We start from the raw sequence: 21453 nt of genomic DNA, 5'->3' as shown, positions 1-21453 counted from the left end.
GCTGGCAGGCAGAGGCAGTTAGGGGTGATCGGGCTGGCAGGGGGAGGGGGGGCAGTTAGAGGCGATCAGGCAGGCAGGCAGGTGAGCAGTTAGGAGCCAGCAGTCCTGGATTGTGAGAGGGATATCCGACTGCTGGTTTAGGCCCAATCCTTGGGATCAGGCCTAAACAGGCAGTCAGACATCCCCCAAGGGGTCTACAGGCTGGGCTGAGGGGACCACCCCGCCTCCCATGCACAAATTTCGTGCACCGGGCCTCTAGTATATACCACTTCCCCATCCTATAGTCACCCTCCCTTGAGGTGCTGGGTCTGCTGGCAGGGATCAGGATGGACTTCGGGGAGCCCCTGCCCATGAGGTAGCCAAATGGTTAACATGGGCTCATTCAGTGGCAAGGATGTCAGGCCCGCAATAAACACCAATGCAACTAATATTCCCAAAGCCCTTTACACCTGGCTCCCGAGCACCTGGAGGGAGCAGGTGGAAGGAGAAATGTTTACAGGTGCCCAGCTCCACCTGGACTTCTTTCCCTGGAAATAAAATCCAGTGAGGGCACCCTGGAGAGAGTATGGGTGGCAGAGGGAAGCCAGCTGGGAATTCATCATTTGACACCTTTAACTGCATATCTGATAAAAACAATTTTTGAACCATGAAAAATATCACCTAAATAACAAAATTATTTTTTAAAGCTTAACAGAGAATTTGGCTCTATAATCCCTCACTCTAGGAGTAGGATGAAGGCAACTACCAAAGTTACCTGCCTGCATTCAACACACCTACCAGAACCAGCTTTCTCTCCCCTCTGCTCCTCCTCCTGCACCCCAACTCTGGGAACTGACCCTTCAGCCTCCCTCACCCCCCACATCCACGCAGGTACCACACCCTGCCATCTATCTCCTCGGCCCTCCTCTACTTCCTTAATTCTGCCAAACCCCATCACCCCCACTCAGCTGTGTCCCAGCCTCCTATCAGAAAACCCAGCTCCCCACCTCCAGTCACCTCCTCTGTGCCCTCCCAACGGGACCTTGCCCATGGCCCCTAACTGGAGCCAGCACTCTACCCCATAGAAGCCCCTCAATGCCCCCTGTCCCCGGGCCCCATGAACAGCTCACCGGACATTCTCGTGGTCCAGCCCTGCCACCCACTCTGGCCTGGTCGCTTGCCAACTCCCTCGTGGCCAAGGCCCCAGAGCCTCCAAACCACTCCGGGTCAACATAGCCCTTGCCCAGCCTCTGTGTCCTTGTTCACATGGCACTCGCTGCCTGAAAGACATTCAAACACCTCCCCACCCACACCTGCACCCAGTTTACTCCCTACCAAGAGGCATCAATTTCCATGTGAGGCTTTCTCCACCCTCTGTCCACTCCCCCCTTTAAGTGCTGGCCCCCATGTCCTTGAAGGCCCCTACCACAGCAAAGAAAAGCCCTCCCAGCCCTCAGGGCATGCCCATGAGCTGGGGTAGTCATCACTGAGTCTCCAACTCCAGGTGCCCAGCATCCAGTCCATCAGCCCTGGGCCCATGGCCGCTCTCAGTGTCTCTTTGTTGGCAATTCCTTTCCTGCTTGAACATCCACCCTCCAACTCCCTTCCCTGAGTAGTTTGTGCAGAAAGAGGGCAAATGCAGAGACAAAGAACTCCAACTTCTCAAGCAAGCAGCAACTCTGGAGAGACCCTGAGCACGGCCGCTGCCCGCCTGCGCGCTCTGCCAAGTGGGGAAACCTGCTTCCTCGCCCACCGGAGAAACAGCGGCTGCTCCAGAGGCTGGGTTTCACAGCCTGAATTCTCAAGGAATTTGGAAGGAAGACAGTGAATCCATAATCAGTGCATCTATAATCAGCGACAGAACTTCTCACACTTACGGCTCGCTCATTTGCATTTTAAAATAAAACGGCAACGCCTCACAGGCTAAGAGGCATCTCCTCCCCCTGCGCTTAGAAAACACCTGGGCAAAGGCAGCCCCAAGAGCACGCCTGGGGCAGGAGATGGGGTGGGCAGGGCCGTGAGTATCTTGTTCTTTCAGGTCTCCTTGCACCCAATGCTGGGCTGCTCTAAAAGGGGCGGTGGAGACCAGAGATGAAACCTCAAGGGCTTCCCTGGCAAGCCTTCCCCACAGGTCAGGTCAGAGTGGAAAATGCTCCTGGTGACACGCCCTGCGTGGCCGATACAGAGCCCCACCTCACTGCCCCCCAGGCCACAGGTGACCCAAATGGCCAAAGAATGTCTCCTCCTTCCAACAAAGGCTCACTGGGTGGAGGGGCAGTGACGGCTGGGCCATGCTGGGCACTAGGCATCTCAGAAACTAGCTGTTTCCGGGACAGGAGGAGAAGAAGAGCCTGGAGAGTGGAATCAGCCCTGGCCCGGTCTATGAGGTGGATGAGGCTCATCACCACTAGCCAGGCTCCCCCTGCTCTCCTCCAGGAAGCCTTCCTGGCTTACCATGCTGGGTCAGGACCCTCCTTTGGGCCTATGCCAGTGATCCCCACCCACCCTGGCCTCTGGTTATCCACTGCAGACTGCAGAGCTGAAGGAATCTCACCTTGACCCATGTGAATCCTGCACCTGCAGCCTGGTACACAGCAGGCACCCAGGAAAGACTGCTGAATGTTGCTGCAAGGAGAGACCGGCTGCCCAATCCACACCTGCCAGCTGGGAGGGACTCTCATCCCAAAGGCTGAGTGAGGCCAACTGTTAACACCTGAAATGGTAGAGTCAGGAGGGACTGTGCAGCCAGCATCCTCATTACAATGGTACAGAGGAGAAAACCGAGGCAGAGTACCTGCAGACCATCACCTTCAAGACAGGTGCCTGAAACCATCGTCATGACAGGTACCTGTGAGCACCTCCTTTAAGACAGGTGCCTGAAACCATCACGGTCACCACAAGGAGTCAGCCCCTCAGGACACAGGGTGAGGGGCCTCTTGTCCCACAGCCCTTGCCCCACGCCTGCTCCCAGCCTCGGCCTCACCTGGGGCTTCTCACACTATGTGAGCAGAGAATGGCAAGTTTTCCTTATTATCAAGCATCCCTTGGCGGCCCGTGTTCGGCAAACTGCGGCTCGTAAGCCACATGTGGCTCTTTGGCCCCTTGAGTGTAGCTCTCACACAAAATACCACGGCCTGGGTGAGTCTATTTTGAAGAAGTGGCGTTAGAAGAAGTTTAAGTTTAAAAAATCTGGCTCTCAAAAGAAATTTCAATCGTTGTACTGTTGATATTGGGCTCTGTTGGCTAATGAGTTGCAGACCACTGCCTAGGCCCTAACAGACCCAGGTTAGGAAGGCAAGCGGCTGGCAGACAAGCCCACTGCAGAGGCATTCTGGTGCTCAGTAGACACAGAGGACCCGGAGTCCGAGTGGTCCAGCCTGGTCGGGCCTCTGCATGACGGCCTGAGAGCCAGGCACCATCTCTCTCTGTAGCGGTACTTGCCGAAGGGCCTGATTTTTTTTAGAAGTAAACGGGGTAATGTTGGAAAACACTGGCCTTCAAACCAAACCCCCAAAATAAATGTTTAAAACTATGTTTCTATTTGCACATTTTCAAGTTGACATCTAAAATTTCTCATCATAAGTTTAAATACTTGTAGAGGATGTAATTTCCAACATACTGTAAATATTAACATTTCAAAATAACACTGTTACTGTTTCTCTTTTAAATGGATCCAATGGAATCTAAATATCATAGCGATTTGAGAGCAACCACCATCCATCTTAAAATTACAGAATCAGATTCTTAAACACCTGGGAAGTTGGCAATGTTCCCTTTGCCTCCTCCAACTTTCCAATCCACATCTCTCAGATGTTTCCATTCTCAGTGTTTTATGTTTGAAGGTCTTTTATTGAGTACTAGTGGCCTGGTGCATGAAATTCGTGCACAGAGGGGGGTTCCCTCAACCTAGCCTGCACCCTCTCCAATCGGGGACCCTTTGGGGGATGTCCGAAGTACCAGGCAGAAAGTTATGAAATCTTTCTGGATGTATCTGCTGGCACTACCATGGCTTGGCACTACCATGATGGCAGGAGAGGCTCCCACTACCACCGCTTCACTCGCCAGCCATAAGCCTGGCTTATGGTGTACTGACCACCAGGGGGCAGTGCCTGCGTTGAGCATCTGCCCCCTGGTGGTCAGTGCACATCATAGCAACCTGTCATTCAACCATTCAGTCGATTTGCATATTAGCTTTTTATTATATAGGACTAGAAGCCTGATGCACAAAGATTCGTGCTAGAATGGGCCTTCCTTTCCCTGGCTGCCGGCACCGCCTTTCCACTCCAGACCAGCCCCAGAACTGCCTTTCCGCTCTGGCCCCACCTTCCCACACTGCCCAGAGGCCCTGAGAGACTGGGGTTGGGGTGGAACGCCTGCGTCATCACCATGGCAACGACACAAGCATCCCACCCGCCCCCGGTCGCTCAGCGCCTGCCTGTGTATGCAAATTAACTGTCATCTTTGTTGGGTTAATTTGCATATCACTCTTGATTGGCTGGTGGGCATAGTGGAGGTATGGTCAATTTGCATGTTTGTCTATTATTAGGTAAGATTACTACTAGTACATAATTAATACAACAAAGATATATTACAAATTTGTATTAACAATAAGCACAAAAAATTAAAACATTGTTAGAAATACATCTCAGAAGAGATGAATGGAAATTTAACTGCTTCCTGTATCTACAGAATGGATAATACCTATTGCTAGAATAAGACTGAGTTTATTATCAATTCTATCTCCATTTTTCAATTTGTATAGCTATAAGTGCTGAGACCACTCATTCAAATAAATAAGATGAAATGGAAAGAGATTTACCTCAGCACATTCTCTGAATTCCTTCAGAATTATATGCTAAGAATTACAGTAATTTATTCTCAAAAATCATTGTTAATGTTCTATCAGCTGACAACTCAATCAAGTCCTCTTTCAGTTTCACTGCAAGCAAAGAAAGGAAGTCCCTCACTTGCCCCAGGATCACAATGACCAGCCTGGTGACGCACCCTCCTCCCACTTCCCTCCCCCATCACACACCAGATTCACACCTGATAATGAGGGTGCAGTTCTGCTGTAGATAACCAGCTTCCCGCAGGGCCAGGTTCCTTACCTCCTGCTTTACCCAAATGAACTGTACGCAGACTAACAGCGTTCCCAGGGGACAGGTACCATTATTATTCCATCTAACAGACGGGCCAACTGAGATGCCTGCCGAGCAGTTAGACTACAGGCCAGAGGTCACACAGCCAGAACCATGAACCCAAGTGTCTTGCTCCCCACTCGGTGCTCTGCCTCCTTGGAGATGGGAGGGCGGCTGATGCCAAGGGGTGGCCGGGAAGGACAGTTTACAAGCTCCTTCCCCAGCAGGTCAGCTGCAGGAATGAGCATGAGGGAGCTGAGGAGCTGCAAAATGGACTTCTTCAATGTGCTCCCACCGCCACCCTGGAGAGGTTACACACACGCTTGTTCAAAGTAAATGCTGTCAATGCTCAGAACCTCAAAGAACCAAGTCAATGTGAAACCCTCACTGTTACTGCTGCCATTTAACAGCAGGAAGATAATAACTCCCATGACAGGGGCAAACACTGCAGATCTAACCAGCGTTTTAGTCTTCATTCCTGACTACAGGCCCAACATCCTTTATTAAACAGTAGCCAATCCCCAGATAATAAGAGGCCTGTTTAGTAGCCTATTAGCATGCGGGCTTTGGAGACGGACAGACCTGCATTCAACTCTCAGCTCTACTCACTTACCAGCTGAGTCCCTCAAGAGAAGTCACAACATCTGAGTCTCAGTTTCCTCATCTCTAGACAGACATGAAAACTCCACCCACATCACTAGGTGGCTGCACAAAACGGGAGAATATCCATCAGGGCACCTGACACAGGAAATGCTGGCACCTCTTCAGTCACGGACACCTAAGTGGCTGGCCAGTCATCTCCAGCAGCCACAGCCTGGAGACCTGGCACACAGAAGCCTGGCTGATTTTTAAAAACCAGCTAAATGGATTCCCTTCCCATTTTTGCAATGAGAGTTTCTCTGTGTCTTGAAATTTCAAGTTCTCCAAACACCCAGGGACGCCAGGAAGAGGTGAACAGAGAAGCGGTGAGGTGGGTTTTATTTTTAGATGCCGGTGTGGAGAGCATCCAGTTTGGCTTCATTCTGGTCACCAGTCACCACTTCCTCCCCATGGCATCACCAAAGTGAACAGCAGATACATCCAGAAAGATTTCATAACTTTCTGCCTGGTACTTAATTCTAAAATAATGGCTCCAGGCTCCAGTTCCAGCCACAGACTAAGTGGATTAAAGGTTTTAGTCTAAATCCTCCTGGGGAAGCCACGTAAATTGAACACCCTGACCCCCGGGTTGTCCCTCACCCCCTGAGGTTCCAAGGCCTCCCCCTCGAGCGGTGGGGTGGCATCCCACTGTGTCCCATCTGGAATCTGCGTGAACAGGAATCAGGTGTTGGGGGACATGCACATTTCTTCCAAGCAGTGTAACTGTTGGTGGGCACATAAAGTCACTTCCTCTAAAAACGGCTCCCAACAAATTTCCAAGTGGACCCTGAGGAGAGAGGCTGGAGCTAACCTCAGGGAGGCACTGGGTCCTTCGCATACTAAGCTCCAACTACGGGTCCAGGCCTGGGCAAAGGAACCAGGTGCTACAAGGTAACCATCGGAAAGGACTAAGACACAAAAACAAGCCGAAGCATCCTGGAGCAGGAAGGAGCTGAGACACCTAGCCCAGAATGGCAAACTTACAACCGCATCCCCTCTGCCCACTGCAGGACCACCCGCCCCCAAGGCATTGTCAATCAATCCCTCCCTTCAGCCAGTTGGATTTAGAAAACTCCAGGCACCCGCAGTCAGTCAATCAGAGATGCCCTGAAGGCAAACTTCTTGGCCATTCCTGAATTCTGACTTCCCCCTTTTGATGTACAGAGAAAGTAAGGGCCACAGAAAAGCTCAGAGCAGACGAGCACCTCTGCCCAGACAAGAGCCTGGAGGAAAATGCTAGAGCCATGATGAGGCTTCCAGGAACTGCCTCCTCCCCGAAAACAAACCTCAGCCTCCGGGTGACAAGTTCAACCCACAGGCTGCAGAAAAGGGAGGCCAGAAGGAAGAACTCGCCAAGGCTGCTAGACAGTTGGCCCCACTTCACCAGCCACCCTCAGGGCAGGCTGGTACATTCATCTCTGGGCCACAGAGTTAGCTCCAGCCCCTGGGAGAGCTTCTCTCTGTCCATCCTTCCTTCTGCCTCCAGCCAATGCGCACCTAACCCAAGTCCACCCTAGGATGAGGCAACATGGGGGTCAGCCCCCCACTGATTCAGTCCACCCAGGAGCCAGGGGCCCAATGGGAAGATCAGGTGTGGTCTGACAGCAGAAAAGGGGTGCCAGGGGGAAGGCACACACTGCCTTGGGGAGTGGGGCGACAGGAGTGGTCTTGGAGATGACACCACTCACAGGAAGGACTGATAGAGGAGAGGGCTCACCGCCAGGACCAAACCACCCAGGCAAGAGCAGGGTGCTCGTGCTCCCTCAGCAGAGCCTGAGGACAGGCACAGACAAACTGTGGGGGCATCAGGACCACCGACATCTGGCTGGGTGGCTATGCCCCCCTCACCCTGCCTACCCTTTCCCCCAAGAGCCTCATCTCTTCCCCCAGCCAGCTCCATCCACGGACAAAGCCACAGCAACTCCATAAACCTGACAGGCCAGCAGCCCCAACCCAAGCCCTGCCCAGGAGGGAATCACAGAGGTTGGTGGGGAGAAGTTCAAGGCCAGATGCATGTGAAGAGGCGAGAGGCAGCGCCCAGACCCCAGGAGGGAAGAAGGTGAGCGCTGAAAGGCCCCAGCCTGAAAGGTGGGGGAGGCAGGGCCTGTACTCACCTGCACCACTTCTATCCCTCGCTTCCTGTGGAGGAAAACAAAGAAAACAAAGGTTACTGGGCAGGCAGGAAGTGTCCTTCCAGAATGTTCTCTACAGCCAGCTGAAGGCAGGAGGGGAGGAGAGCCGGCGGCTGCACCTCTCAGGCCACGCTCCCCAGAATGGCCTCACCTGCAAGGGGACGGCCTATGAACTGCCAGGCGGTCCTCAAAGTCACCTTCTGGCAGAAAGAGAGGGTGGTTCCCCAGAAGAACTTGGCCAGGGTCCTACAGAGACCCCAGTTTTCCTCACAGCCGGCATCTCCCCTTCAACCCCTGGCCAGGCCTTTGTCAGGGCAGCTCCAGCCTGCACTGCCCGAGGCCCCTCCCACCCCCATATTCACTCCCCTATTCACCCCCAACACTGGTCACACACCTTGGCCTGGTTCCCAGGTCTGGCCCAGCCTGTCCCACTCCAGCCCATCCACTCTCCCTCATGCAGGAGCCCCCAAACCTTCAGTCCTTCCGGCTGCTTGTCCACTCCCAGCCATCTCTGGCCCCACTGACACCCTGCCCACCCTCTGACCCTGGTTCAACCATCTCAGCCTCACAGACTTCCCCCGGGGTTGGGCCTCATCTCCGTCTCTCTCTCCCACAATCCCAGGGCCTCTGATCTCCAATACCAGTGCCCTGACTCACCTGCCCCATTACAGAGCCTGGGGTGGGGGTCTCCCCAGAGCAACAAAGGTTCCCTGACGATTCACTCACCTTGGCCTTCCCCGCCCCACATTCTCACTGCAAGCAGGACTACAGGGCTGGGCCGCATCTCCAAGCCTTGGTCTTTACCTTCCACCTCAGCCTTTAGGCTTGGGCTCGCACAAAAATGCCCCCAGGAAGCCAGCCCTGACCCACCTTCCCCCCTACCCCGGCCCTCTGTCACTGGGGGGAGTGCTGGAGAAGCACAGGAGTCAGTATATACCGTAGATGGCATGCCAACTGCCATGTCCATGCGCATTTTCCGGGAAAAAAGTCTAGGGCTCCTGTAGATACTCAGGGCTGGAACCAGCAAAGGTCAAGTATCCAGTTTCCTGGCCCACATCCCTTCCTTAGAGCAGGGACCGTGGCAGATTCAGTGACTGTGTGCCCCAGGCCTAGCCATGGTGCCCCCCGAGCATTATAGATGCTCCGTAAACCTAAGTATGTAAACCATAGCTCAGTTCCTGCGCCCAGCCTGGCCGGGACTGGCACTCAGGGGGCACAACAAATGCAAGAGCCACAGCTCAGGCCCTGAGGGAACAGGCCCTGTCACCTCACATGGCACAGCTGAGGGGACACCTACCAATCTTACGTTTGTTGGCTCGATCATGCAACAAGTGGGCCCCAGAGCCTTCCGAGAGCCCGGCCAGGAGCGGAACCTCACAGGAAGCCACTACGTGAGACAGCAAGATTGAACAGAGATGGCTCACCAGGACAGACTGGACACAACAGCACAGCCCTGGGCCATTGGAGCTCGCGGCAGGGGGACAGCCAGCATCGCCAGGACCTGGGCCACACCCGGTCACCAGCTCACAACCCACACTATTTCGGAGCCCTGCCTCATTCCCAGGTTGTCCTGGCCCCATATGAGCATCAGGGGCAGTAAACTGCCACCGTCACTCGGCACTCAACTGGAACTAGCCAGGTTGGGCTCAGTGTACCACCCGACCCCCGACCCTCCCCTCCCCCCAGAAATCTTAAACAGTTGAGGGAGAAGTCCCCAGGAAAGCGCCAAATGACAAGAGCGGGGCCGCACGACAGGAAAGACAGGGACACTGAGGAGCCAGAGGGCATGTGGACGTGACCCACACCAGGTGCAGGGCCTCCCTGGGTGCCGGCCAGGGCCTGAGTCTTTCCCTCTGAGTTAATCTTTGCGGCATCCAGATTATCCGCGTGTGCCTGTCATTCTCCCGAGGAAGCCTAGTCATTTCCACTGCGCATGTGACATCTTCCCAGACAGCGCTCCCTCCCCCAGTCCTACAAACAAACAGGTCTCTAACTTTGAAAACAGATGGAATCCGAAACATAAAAGAAACAAAGTAATGCTGAGAACGGACAGGCCGAAACCCTGAAGTGGGGTTGATCTCCCAGGAATGAGAGCACAGTTCCTGGGTAGCTCAGGGCTCCAAGAACAGGAGAAACTGTGACTCTGGCAGAAAAGAGGGGGCTGAGTTCCCGTCAGTCCAGGCCCTACCCGTGCACCATACCCCCTCGACGGTGTGGGAGCTGAGGCACCCCTAGTGCCCACCGCACAGATGCCAAGGGAGGGGCAGTGATGGCCCATTACTCGGATGTGCAAGCTGAGAGAGGCCTGAGCTGGGCAAGCCTGGCCTGCATACTCCAGGACCCTGGTGTAACCGGGGACAAGGAGGGGCAGGTAGAGAACCTGCTGGGCTGCCTTCCTCGTGGGGAACTCCTGCAGGACAGAGGGACCCACAACCTCCATTCCCAAGCAGCAGGCTCCTGAAACCAGCCATGACCAGAAAGTCCAGAAGCTGAATCCTAACACCAAAGGCAAAGGAGCGAGGAAGAGAGGGAGGGAGGGAGGGAGGCAGGAGCAGGGAGAGAAGGAAAGAGAAACCAGAGAGCTGGTTGTCAAGTGATTAGCTGCTCCTCATGGAAACCCCAACTCCAGGATCCCACCCACAGACATGCAAACATGCCAAGTGTTCCAGGCTGTGGCTGTCAACTGCCACGCCCGCTGTCTGTGATAGCAAAGGACGGGCAGTGAGCTCTCCCCGACCCCCAAAGAAGGGGCACACACATCAGGGAATACTAGGTGGCAGTTAAAAAGAATGAGGGCCCTAGCCGTTTTGGCTCAGTGGCAAGAGCATTGGCCCGCAGACTGAAGGGTCCCGGGTTCCATTCCCAGTCAAGGGCATGTACCTTGGTCGGGGTGCGTGAGGGAGGCAACCAATCAGGGTGTCTCTCTCACACTGATGTCTCTCTCAGTCTCTCCCCCTCCCTTCCCTCTAAAAAGAATGAGGAAGTGCTCCAGGCACACATAGGGCATTCACGCTCTCTAAGCTCTCTAAGACACGGCTACGTGACCTGAAGCTGTAAAACCCTACGCGCAGCAGACACTATCTGGGTTAAGCACAACAACGAACACAGAACGAATCCGAAAGCACTACAAGAAAATGGTCGCAGGGTGGCCTCTTGTCGGAGGCCAAGTGTGGCTAGGGGGGTGGGGGGAGACTTCCTTCTCACTGTGCATGCCCCTGCATCGCTGGCATTTTGTGCCATGTGCCTCTAATATAATCTCAAAAACTAGAGAAGTAACTTTTTTTGAACTATCTTTTAAACGATAGGTAACACTAGCTACCAGCATTCCCAGTGCCTGGCATGAAGCAGATGCCTGATAAGGACATGAGTCAATCGACTGACTGAAGTGAGAGAGCTCAGGATCCACCAGGAAAGCTTCCAAATGCTCAGAGCAGCGGCAGCCACACCCACTCCGGGCCATGGGCTGCCACGCGTGGGAACATTCGATTGGATTCTGAGCCCATTTAAAGACTCGGAACCTGGAAAACAGACCGGAGTTTGTCAAGCACCCAGGTGTCGCTGGGGAGCGGCCAGGTGTGGGAACGGCTGCTCGTCCACCGGAAGCAACTCCTCGTGCTGCTGGTAGCAGGACCAAATTTGCCCAAGAAAGGGGGGAGGGAACAGGTTTCATTCCAGGGCAGCCCTGCCCGATCTTGGGACAGGAAGAAAGGGCACAAAGAACCATAAAGAGCTGTGAAGCTCACAGTCTGGGCACAGGTGCAGGCCACGGGCAGCCCCAGGAGAGGGCAGGAAAGTGCATCCCACAGAACCTGGGCACATTTCCATCTTTGCAACCACGGTGGTGCCAGGAGGTGGTGAGAATCCCAGGACTCAGCTGACCAGACAGTTCAGGAACTGTCTATCGAAATGGAAGAGGTGGGGTACGTCCCCAAAGGAGAGCATGGAACCAGACCCAACTGTACCTTGTGCCTCAGTTTCCTCGTCTGTCAAATGAGGAGAATCCTGGAACCCAGCCCAAGGGGCTGCTCTGCCCTGCCTTCCTACTTTCAGATCTGCCCTCCTCAGTCCTGCATGGTTCCAAAGGGCAAACAACTGAGGGGCAGCCACGCCCCCCCCAGGGGTTGGTATGTGGCCTGGCACCTCACATAGTTGTAGGATGGGTGTGCAACCTGAGCCAGGCCGTCCCTGACCCTTCCCAGGATGGGTCCTGGGGACTGCCAGCAGCAAAGGGCACAGCCACTGCTGCCTCTGTGTGCTCGGACTCTCGAGGTCACGCCAGGGGTAAAGGCCAGCATTCTCTGCCCGAGGTCAAGGCCCTGACCCAGACGGCCTGGAGCCTGTCTTCTCGGGGCTTCCAGCTGCGGGGTTTTGCTGAGACCAGTTTACACCGAGTTTCTGTCACTGGCCACTGCCCTGCTTACTACAGCAGATCCTCAGTAAGCGACAGTGGCCACCTGGTCCTGGAGTTGACAGAAGTTACCCTGGGTGACCTGCCTGGAGGGAGAGGGGATGGCAAAGGAGCCTGACAAAGACGACCCAAGGCAGGAGGAAGAGAAAAGAGCTCCCCAGAAGCCCAGGAGGCAGGGCCATCAAGAAGGAGAAGCAGCCGAAACCGGTTTGGCTCAGTGGATAGAGCGTCGGCCTGTGTACTCAAGGGTCCCAGGTTCGATTCCGGTCAAGGGCATGTACCTTGGTTGCGGGCACATCCCCAGTAGGGGGTGTGCAAGAGGCAGCTGATCGATGTTTCTCTCTCATCGATGTTTCTAACTCTCTATCCCTCTCTCTTCCTCTCTGTAAAAAATCAGTAAAATGCATTTAAAAATCAATAAAATATATTTAAAAAAAAAAAAAAAAGGAGAAGCACCCATGCCACAAGGCCATGTCAGGCCCTAGGCACAGGCCATAGATGTGACATCAGGAAGGTTATCACTAGACACCTTGGAACTACGACCCCCATCGAGCAACAGACCTGCAAGGCCCTGTGAAAACCAGCAGTAGGCTCAGGACATGTTGCTGAGCCACCCTGGGTCTCAGCTTTCGCATCTGTTAAATGGGTACAACCTTTTGGTCCAATAGGACTTTTCCGGGCAGGTATGAGACCTGAGGGCTACAAGTAAGTGAGTGAAGCCTGTGAAATGGTGCATCAGCAGGGGAGAGAGATGCAGGCCGAGACACAGATGTTCCCTCTGACCAACGAGCAGAGACAGTCCAGTAACAGCTGGAAGAATTCCAGGAGCTCAAAGAGGGCAGAGCAGTGACCAACGAGTGAAGCTTGAAAAAACGGGGCCCCTCATCAAGAACCGCTTTCCCGCAATGTGCAAGGTCACAGCCACTTGCAAGCCGCCCCTGAAGAGAGGGCCCCCAGGATCAGCCGGCTGTGCAGGGAGACCAGGTCTCCAAGGAACAATGTCACAGGAGAGGGAATCGACCCAGAAACGCAGGCTCCCCCCACCAACGGGCAAGGAGAAAGCAGCTGCACCTGCACAGAGCTAACACCCACTTAGAGACGAAGTGTGTAATTATGCCCGTGCTAAGCCAGGCACACTCTCATCCAAGCTGTTCAGAGCACACTTTGGTAATCACCAGATTTCCGAAGCCCCAATACAAAGTCCCTTTATACCCACAAAGCCTGCAGGCAACCGCCTCCCGCTCTCCCTGCCCTGCCAAGGCCCCGGGGTTCCCTGAACAGGTGGGGGGGCCTCCTCTCACCCGTGCATGCAGAGGACATGCTGTTCCCGCTGCCTCAGAAGCCACCCCGGCACCAACACGTAGCCCACCCTCCTTGGCTCCCCCACTTCGCAGCCCCCCCCCCCCCCGGGCCTCTGCACCCCAGCACCGAGCCCAGATGCGGAGGCGGCCTAGCTAAAAGCTCCGGCAGACAACAGTGGTGGCCACCAGCACTGGCAGCTCTCCTCCTCTAGGAATTCCCCGTGCAGCCCCACCCCCAGGTTAGGCAGAGCGGTGTGCCCTGCTTTGGCCAATATCACATCCAAGTAGAAGCATTCAACTGCCAGGGCCCGGCTCCCTGGCCAGTCCTCCTGGACCTCAGCGACTGTGAGAGCACGAGGACACCGACAACTCCCAAAGCCAGTCCAAACCCATTCCTGGAAAGAAACCGGGCTGGTGGCAATGAAGCCAGGCCGGGACCCAGAGAGAAACTATTCGGCTAGCAGTGGTTCTCACCCAGGCCATTCTGCCCCCAGGGGACATTTAGTAACGTGAAGACATTTCTCTGTCATAACTAGGCAAAGTTCTACTGGCATCCAGAAAGTAACGGCCCTACAGTGCACAGGACAGCCCCTTAAAACAAAGAACTATCCGGCCTGAACTGTCCGTGTTGCCGAGGTTAAGAATGTGGGATACAGAAGACCAGCACTGAGCCACCACAGGGAGGACACCAGCCCTGGGGAGTCACAGCGCTCCAGAGTAATCACTGAATAGGCTATAAACCTTTGTTGCAAACCTCCCAGGGTTGCTTGTTATTGCAGCCTAACCTGGCCTATCCTGATGGAGGAAACAAGGCTTGTGTCCCCTGTCTGCATCCCAAATTCTTATAGTACCTGGCATGTGGCATTTGGAAGTATATACAAGGTATCGGGGGTGGGGGTGAGGGTGCGGGGAAATAGCGCCCGTCCCTCCTCTCATCAAAGCCTCCCAGGACGGACCTTGTTCCATAAAAACACTCAGGCCAGACACAACTGAGTGCATTTGCACCAGCTGCTCCCTCTGCTAGAAGCTGTTCCCTCTGCTAGAATCCCTTTCCTCCCTGGCAAACCCCTGCTCACCCATCAAAAACAGCTCAAACGAGGGTCATCCTCACAGAGAGGCCGTTGCCTGGCCCCTCCCAGGGCAGCAACGACGGCTCTTTAGGCATTCAGCCCTCTGACACTTAAGACTGCTCTGTGCTTGGCTTCCAACGGTGAGCCCCTGAGGCCAGAGACGGTGCCCACGGCAGACCCCGCCCCTGGCTGCTGCTCTCAAGTACTTGCTGAATGAGCATCCCAGCCGCCCAATGCCAGGGCTCCAGTCCAGAGCCATCCCTGCCCGTTTGCTTCCTGGGCAGCCTGGCTCACTTGCTGATAGTTTCATAATTTGGATTTTCCTCCTATTAATAGTTCCAGAAACTGAAATGCCCCAATATAAAGGCAACATATGAACAGAATTATAAAGCCAGCACAAACATTTGAATTGTTTGGACAGCTCCAGGAAAGAACCAGATAAACTGGAAGCTGCCATATGTGTGTGTCTCTCTCTCTCTCTCTCTCTCTCTCTCTCTCTCTGTCTCTCTCGCTCTCTCTCTCTCTCTCTTTTTGAGCAGGGTGGGATGGCACCCTTCCCCTGATTGGGGTCTAAAAACCTTCCCTTACAATAGGTTCCCCACCTGGAGGAGGCAGGGGAGGGCAGGCCACAGGGCACCCCAGTGCACCGCGGCGTGAGTCTGTGTTCCTGCAGAGCCGAATCAAGCGCTTGGTTGGGAAGCGGGGAAGCAGGAAGCGGCTTCTCTTCAGGAACCCAGGATGTGGGTGGAAGGCAGAGGCAGGGACTCACCTTCCCGGGAAAGCAGAACCTCCAGGGTGGAGAGGCCTCTGCTGCTAAGGCACCTTTAAACACACCTCCACGTTCAGGATGGGGAAACTGAGGCAGGAGTGGGCTGGAGATTACCCAAGGATGTGTTCTGCTGCATCCAAAGTGTCACCCTTCCAGACTGGAAATCACCCCAAATTTTTCATCTGAAAACTAATGTTGAAATTCCCTTAATGGTGCTGGACACACCCCTACCTTTTAATATAAATATTCACTACTTTGATGTCCTTTTTAAGATTTTTACTACCCCCTTGCAAGTGCTGTAATTTTTCTTTCTCCTAAATAGAGATGGGCCCTAAATTGCAGGGGGAGGTTATAAGAGCAAGAGAGGCTGCAGGAAGAGCCTGTTCCAGACTCCCACCACCACTACCTCCAGCGGTGAGCCTCCTGCCTCAGGTCTAATGACTCAGAGGCTCAAACTCTCCGTAGCAGTTGCTCATTCCCAAGAGCTAAGTCATTTATCATCTAAACAGCCAGGTAGCTACAGAGGAAGGAAGATGACAGGCATTCCTGTGCGGACACTTCCTCCTTGGCACCCATGGGAGGGAGAAGCCTGCCCAAGGCCTGAATCGTTCCTTCTGCACCTATCCTCAAGGTACCAAAGCTCTTACAGTAACTGCTCAGCCCGGCTGGCATGGCTCAGTGATTGAGCATTGACCTGAGCTAGTCATTAGTCCACAGAGCCAAATATCAACAGGACAACGATTGAATTTTCTTTTGAGAGCCAAATTTTTTAAACTTAAACTTCTTCTAACACCACTTCTTCAAAATAGACTCGCCCAGGCCATGGTATTTTGTGGAAGAGCCACACTCAAGGGGCCAAAGAGCTGCATGTGGCTCGAGAGCTGCAGTTTGCCGATCACTGAGCTAGGAGGTCACAGTTCGATTCTGGTCAGGGCACATGCCCTGGTTGTGGACTCAATCCCTAGTGGAGGATGTGCAGGAGGCAGCCGATCAATGATTCTCTCTCATCGTTGATGTTTCTATCTCTCTCCTTCTCCCTTCCTCTCGGAATGAATAAAAATGTATTTTTAAAAATAAAAAAGTGCTCAGGTATGTGTCCCAGCCTGTGTTTTGGGTGGCTGACACTTCTGAAGGCTGTGCTCCCCAGCAGACTGAACATCCCCACCCACCGTTCCTGCGAACACTCCCAGAGGGTGGAGGGTTCAGAGTTCCTTGAGCCCTGCCATTGTGGGGGAGGAGGAGTCTCTATCCTGTGCTGGGTCTCCAACCGCACAAGCCCTGAGTTCCCTTCTGACTGTCATCAGATGTTTGCTGGGCTTTTCTGTCCAGGCCTGGGCTGGCCCAGGAGCAGACAGACCTCTAAGCCATAAGCCATAAGCCCTGCATAGAGAAGCAGGTGGCCAAGGAAAGCAAGTCAGCGGACTGATGTGTGAACCACAGGCCCCTGAATACAGCAAACATCTGGGGATGGCAGGGGCACAGGAAGGTGACAGAAGACGCTCTTTGAGCTGCGCCCTGGGGGTGACCAGGAAAGAGGCTAGCAACACAGGTCATCAGCAAGTACCATGCGCAGCTGGGGCAAAGCCAGGGCCTCTGGGGTTTCCTGGGCCCCTCTGCACAGCACCAGGGTTGCTGTCACATCAAACCAAAGGTGAAGTTATCCTCACCAACAATCTCAAGAAACTTAAACTCTGAAATACCTTATTCAAATATTTCGCCAACCCCTCAACTATGAACAGGCGAGGGAGTGGGAAAGCAGGTCCAAGGAATCAAGTAACTTTATCCATTGGTCTGTGATTAAGGGTAGGGAGCCTGGTTCTGACCTTGACCAGTCACTCCCCTTTCAGGCCCCATACATATACAGTATATGAACACTGTATTCAGGTCCTATTGCTACTTAACAAATCAATACAAACGTACTGGTTGAAAACAACACAAGATATTCTCTTACAGTTCTGGAGGTGAGGAATCTGAAATGCGACAGCAGGGCTGATTCCTTCTGGGGGCTGTAGGGAAAAATCATGCCTTCACCTTTCCCAGTTCTAGAGGCTGCCTGCATTCCTTGGCTTGTGGCCACATCACTTTGACCTGTTTCTATTGTCACATCTTCTGTAACTTGGACCCTATTGTCTACTTCTAAGGACCCTTGTGGTTTACATTTGGCCCTCTCAGATAACCCAGGATAATCTCCCGTCTCAAGATCCTTAACCTTAACACAACTGCAAAGTCCCTTTCCCCATGTAAGGTACCATATTCAGGTTCTGGGGACACATTGGAAGGGGGGAGTGGCATCTTCCTGTCTACCTAAAAACCAGGGCTCTTACCACTCTGCCACCCCACGAATCTCAGACGTTCCGTGTGTCCATGTGTGACCTGTGGGCAGATGAGAATTCATCCAGAGGTTTGTTGGGGGCCTTAGCAGTCAACAAGGAAAAGGCTGGTGCTCAGCCCCCACAGTGCCTGCAGGGTTCCAAAGGTATACTGGGCATAACCAACACAGACACTGGGGTCCCTGGGAAGCAGCACCCAGGGCAGGGAGGAAGGGGACTGGGTGTGGAGACCTGAAGCCCCAGGCCTGGAAGACTTGGCTGTAAGTGGTGAGGGGGTGATGATTCCTGACCCTTAGGTCCACCTGGAGACCCACGAGAGAGGCCCAGACCAGCTACACCTTGCCACCCCCGCACCCCAACACACACACACACACACACACACACACACACACACACACATACACTCACTCCAAGGTCACCTGGCTCCACTGAAGGCCATGTCCCTCAGACCCTGCCAAGTGGCTCCAAGCAGCTACAGACACTCCCCACACACAGAGGCGTCTGGAGCCGGAGCCCAGCACCCAGGCACACTAGCATCAACAGAGCCCACTCAGCCCCCATTAACAGGCCCAGGTGCCAGGCCCTAGCCCCAGCCCCCTTTCCAGATGCACTGATCTAAGGACTCTAGAGTCAGGCAGCGACTTCTTCTGGTGCCCCTGAGACCCTCAGATTCCAGGGAGGATTCCAAAGGCCTAGGCACAACTCAAACAAATGGGAGACAACACCAGTAATTCCTGGGCCCACGCTCCCCACACAGCCTGCTCTCCCCAAGCAAGGAAGAGAGGGAACAGAGGAGGAGGTGGGCTGGAGGGCCTACGAGCTGGCACTCCGATGGTCAATGTGGCATTAATTTCCACAGCTGCATTAGAGAGGGTGGCTGTCCTATTTTTTTAAGTGAGGAAATTCAGAGAAATTAAGAAACTTGCCTAAACATTATGCTAAGTGAAATAAGCCAGACACAGAAACACAAACACATATACTGCATGGTAATGCTTAAAAAAAGAAAGAAGAAAAAAAAAAAAAAGAGTTGAACTCATAGAAATAGAGTAGAATGGTGGTTGCCAGGGGCTGGGGGTGGAAAAAATGGGGAGAAGTTGTAAAAGGGTACAAACTTTCAGCAGTAAGATGAATAAGGCCATAGGATCTAGTGATGTACATAGTGACCTGGTTGATAACACTGTGTTATTTAGTTGAAATTTGCTGAGAGAAGTGTTTTACCAAAAAAAAAAAAATTAAAAAGGTAAATATGCGAGGTGATGGGTGTTTTAATTATCTCAATGGTGGAAGTCCTTCCATGATTTATACATATATCAAATCATCACGTGGTACACTTTAAATAGCTCACAACTTTATTTGCCAGTTATACCTCCATAAAGCGGGAATACACATCCAAAGACTCACAGCACATAAGCACAGCAGAACCACAATCTAAAGTCAGGTCTTCCTGTCAGCAAAGACCACCCTCATCACGTGACCCTATGTGACCACCCCACCTGTGAGGGTGGGGTCCAGCCAGATCTGCGGGGGTGAGGCTTTCTGGGGAGAAGCTGCTCTGGACAGAGCTGCTGCCCCTCCCTGCTCATCCATTGCCCCAGTGGGGACTAAACTCCCTCCTCAGACCCTTGACCCCTGGGTGGCCTGCAGAGGCACTTCCTGAGGAGCTGTGACGGCCTCAGAGGCGGAGTGGGCACTGGCCGTGCCCTGGGTTACTTAAGGCCCAGAAGCAAGAGGAACTGGCATGCCTGTCTCTCCTCCCCACGGGTTGACAGCTCGCTCCTTCAAGGACAATGGCGCCTCGAATGCACACTCTCCGAGCAGCGGGCACCCTTTCTATAAAGCAGAGGACAGGAAGCAGGTCTCAGCTCAGCCTAGGAAGAGGCTGCCAGCTCCCACAGGAAGGAAGATGCATGAGGCCGTCGGATCTAGTCACCACCCTTGGTGGGAGGGATTCAAGCTGAGGCGGGATGCCCACATCACGGAGGGCAGACTAGGGTGTGGGGCAGGTGTTAGAGCTCGGGTCTCAGAGTCCCTCCCCATCTCTGAAGCTTTCTGAACCTACCAAGGAGAGCAATGGGCTGGCCACAGGACTCAGGTCCCAGGAAAGCAGAGGAGTTACAATGTGAGGCCGGCTGGGCCTCCCAAGGAGGAAAGAATGAGCCCCAGAGCCTGCTCCCAGCAGGCGGGCGCATACCCCCCACCTCCTTCCTGCCCAGCCTCATGCCCTACCAGGCTCTGCAGCTGGGAGCCATGGTAACAGGCCCCAAACAGCTCAAGAAATCCCTCGGAGAGTCCCACGCAGGGTGTCACAGCTGCCACCAACCAAAGCCAGGAACCAGCGAGACACACCAAAAAGAGGAAGCCCTGGTTCCAGCCAGAAGAGAATGCTTGAGTGTGGCAAAGGGCAGCTCCCTGCCAAGAGACGCAGCCTCTGTCCTGAAGGCCACCAGGCCACCCTCCCGCTGTCCCTGCACACTCCCCTCAGCCTGTGACCCTCTACATCTGAGACACGACTCATAACCTCACTGCCCCCCAAAGTCTTTCTGAGGCCTCCCTCGTCCACCCTGTCATCAAGGCCTCTGCGACACCCGTCTGCCCACCTCCTTTCCTTGTCCAGCCATCTTCACCCCATCTGCTCCTCGCACACCTGGCTTCATGCCCTCCCCGACAGGCTGGTTCTTCCACACTTCCAAACACCTGCCCACCCTGTTGGGACCTCGTCTGGAACGCCGCACCCCTTGCCACTGTCCACAGCACTGGCAGGCTCTTCCTTGTATGACCCTGCTGGAGGGCAGCCCGAGAGGACGGCCCCTGAGGAGCCCAAGGACCAGCAAACGATGCCTCCTCCTCAACACAATTCCTCCTTCCCGAAGGACAGGGCACAGCCCGCTCCGTCCCAATCCTTGTGTGCTGGGGGCAGGGGGTCTCTAAAAGTCCATGCACACTTCCCTGATGCAGGATATTAATCTGTTCCACAACTCTCCAGGAATGATCCTAGTTGCCCCAATACGGGGGTGGGTAGAGGGCGCTTTTTTTGTTTGTTTTGCCAGGTTTTCTTAAACTAAATGTCTCCTAGTGCCTCGCTTTCTCATGAACCACCTTTCTATCCAAGGTATTCTATTGATTCCACTGACCTCATGCATACTTCCTGAGCACCTACTGTGTGCCCAGCACGGTTTCACTGCCGAGACAAACAGTGAACACGATGGAAAGGGTACCTGTCCTTAGCATAGACAGGAGGGTGAACAAGCCAATAACTGAAATAAGCATGTGGAAATGTTCTGAAAGGAACACTCAAGCGATTGAGACAGAGAAGGGGGATGGGTGCTGAGATCTAAAGTTATGAGGGAGAAAGAATCTGGTTGACAGCAGCAACAGAATATGCAAAGGTCCTGAGGCAGGAAAGAACAGCTGAAGAACTGAGAAAAGACCATGGTGGCAGAGCCCCAGGGGGGAGTGAGAGGGGCAGGAGGCATGTCTCCGGGGCCTGAGGGCCCATTCTTGTGCTATTTAGTAACCTGGGCCAAGAAGTTCTCTCTTTGGTTAAGCTCATCTGATCTGGCTCTTCTCTTACTTGCAGCCACAAGAATCCTGGCTACTACAATGTACAAACCAAAGTATCATATTCTACCACCTTCTCCACCAACCTGCGCCTCAACCTCTTATTTTTTGAAATATGGTTATATTGAT

At 53.8% G+C, this 21453-nt stretch overlaps 1 protein-coding gene across 1 annotated transcript in view; it reads right to left on the bottom strand.

Annotated features, from left to right (window-relative positions):
* The window catches only part of ITPK1 (inositol-tetrakisphosphate 1-kinase), a 136700-nt gene that overhangs the window by 96870 nt on the left and 18377 nt on the right, over positions 1 to 21453 (bottom strand). Inside the window, exon 3 of the mRNA XM_054715812.1 lies at positions 7871 to 7895. Within this exon, the coding sequence (XP_054571787.1) occupies positions 7871 to 7895 (25 nt within the window). The remainder of the gene's footprint in view (positions 1 to 7870; positions 7896 to 21453) is intronic.

Source organism: Eptesicus fuscus, chromosome 5 (assembly GCF_027574615.1).
Source record: "Eptesicus fuscus isolate TK198812 chromosome 5, DD_ASM_mEF_20220401, whole genome shotgun sequence".
Classification (NCBI taxonomy): Eukaryota; Metazoa; Chordata; class Mammalia; order Chiroptera; family Vespertilionidae; genus Eptesicus; species Eptesicus fuscus.
Note: the sequence above shows the minus strand (reverse complement) of the source record. Positions and strands in the feature narration are given on the sequence as shown.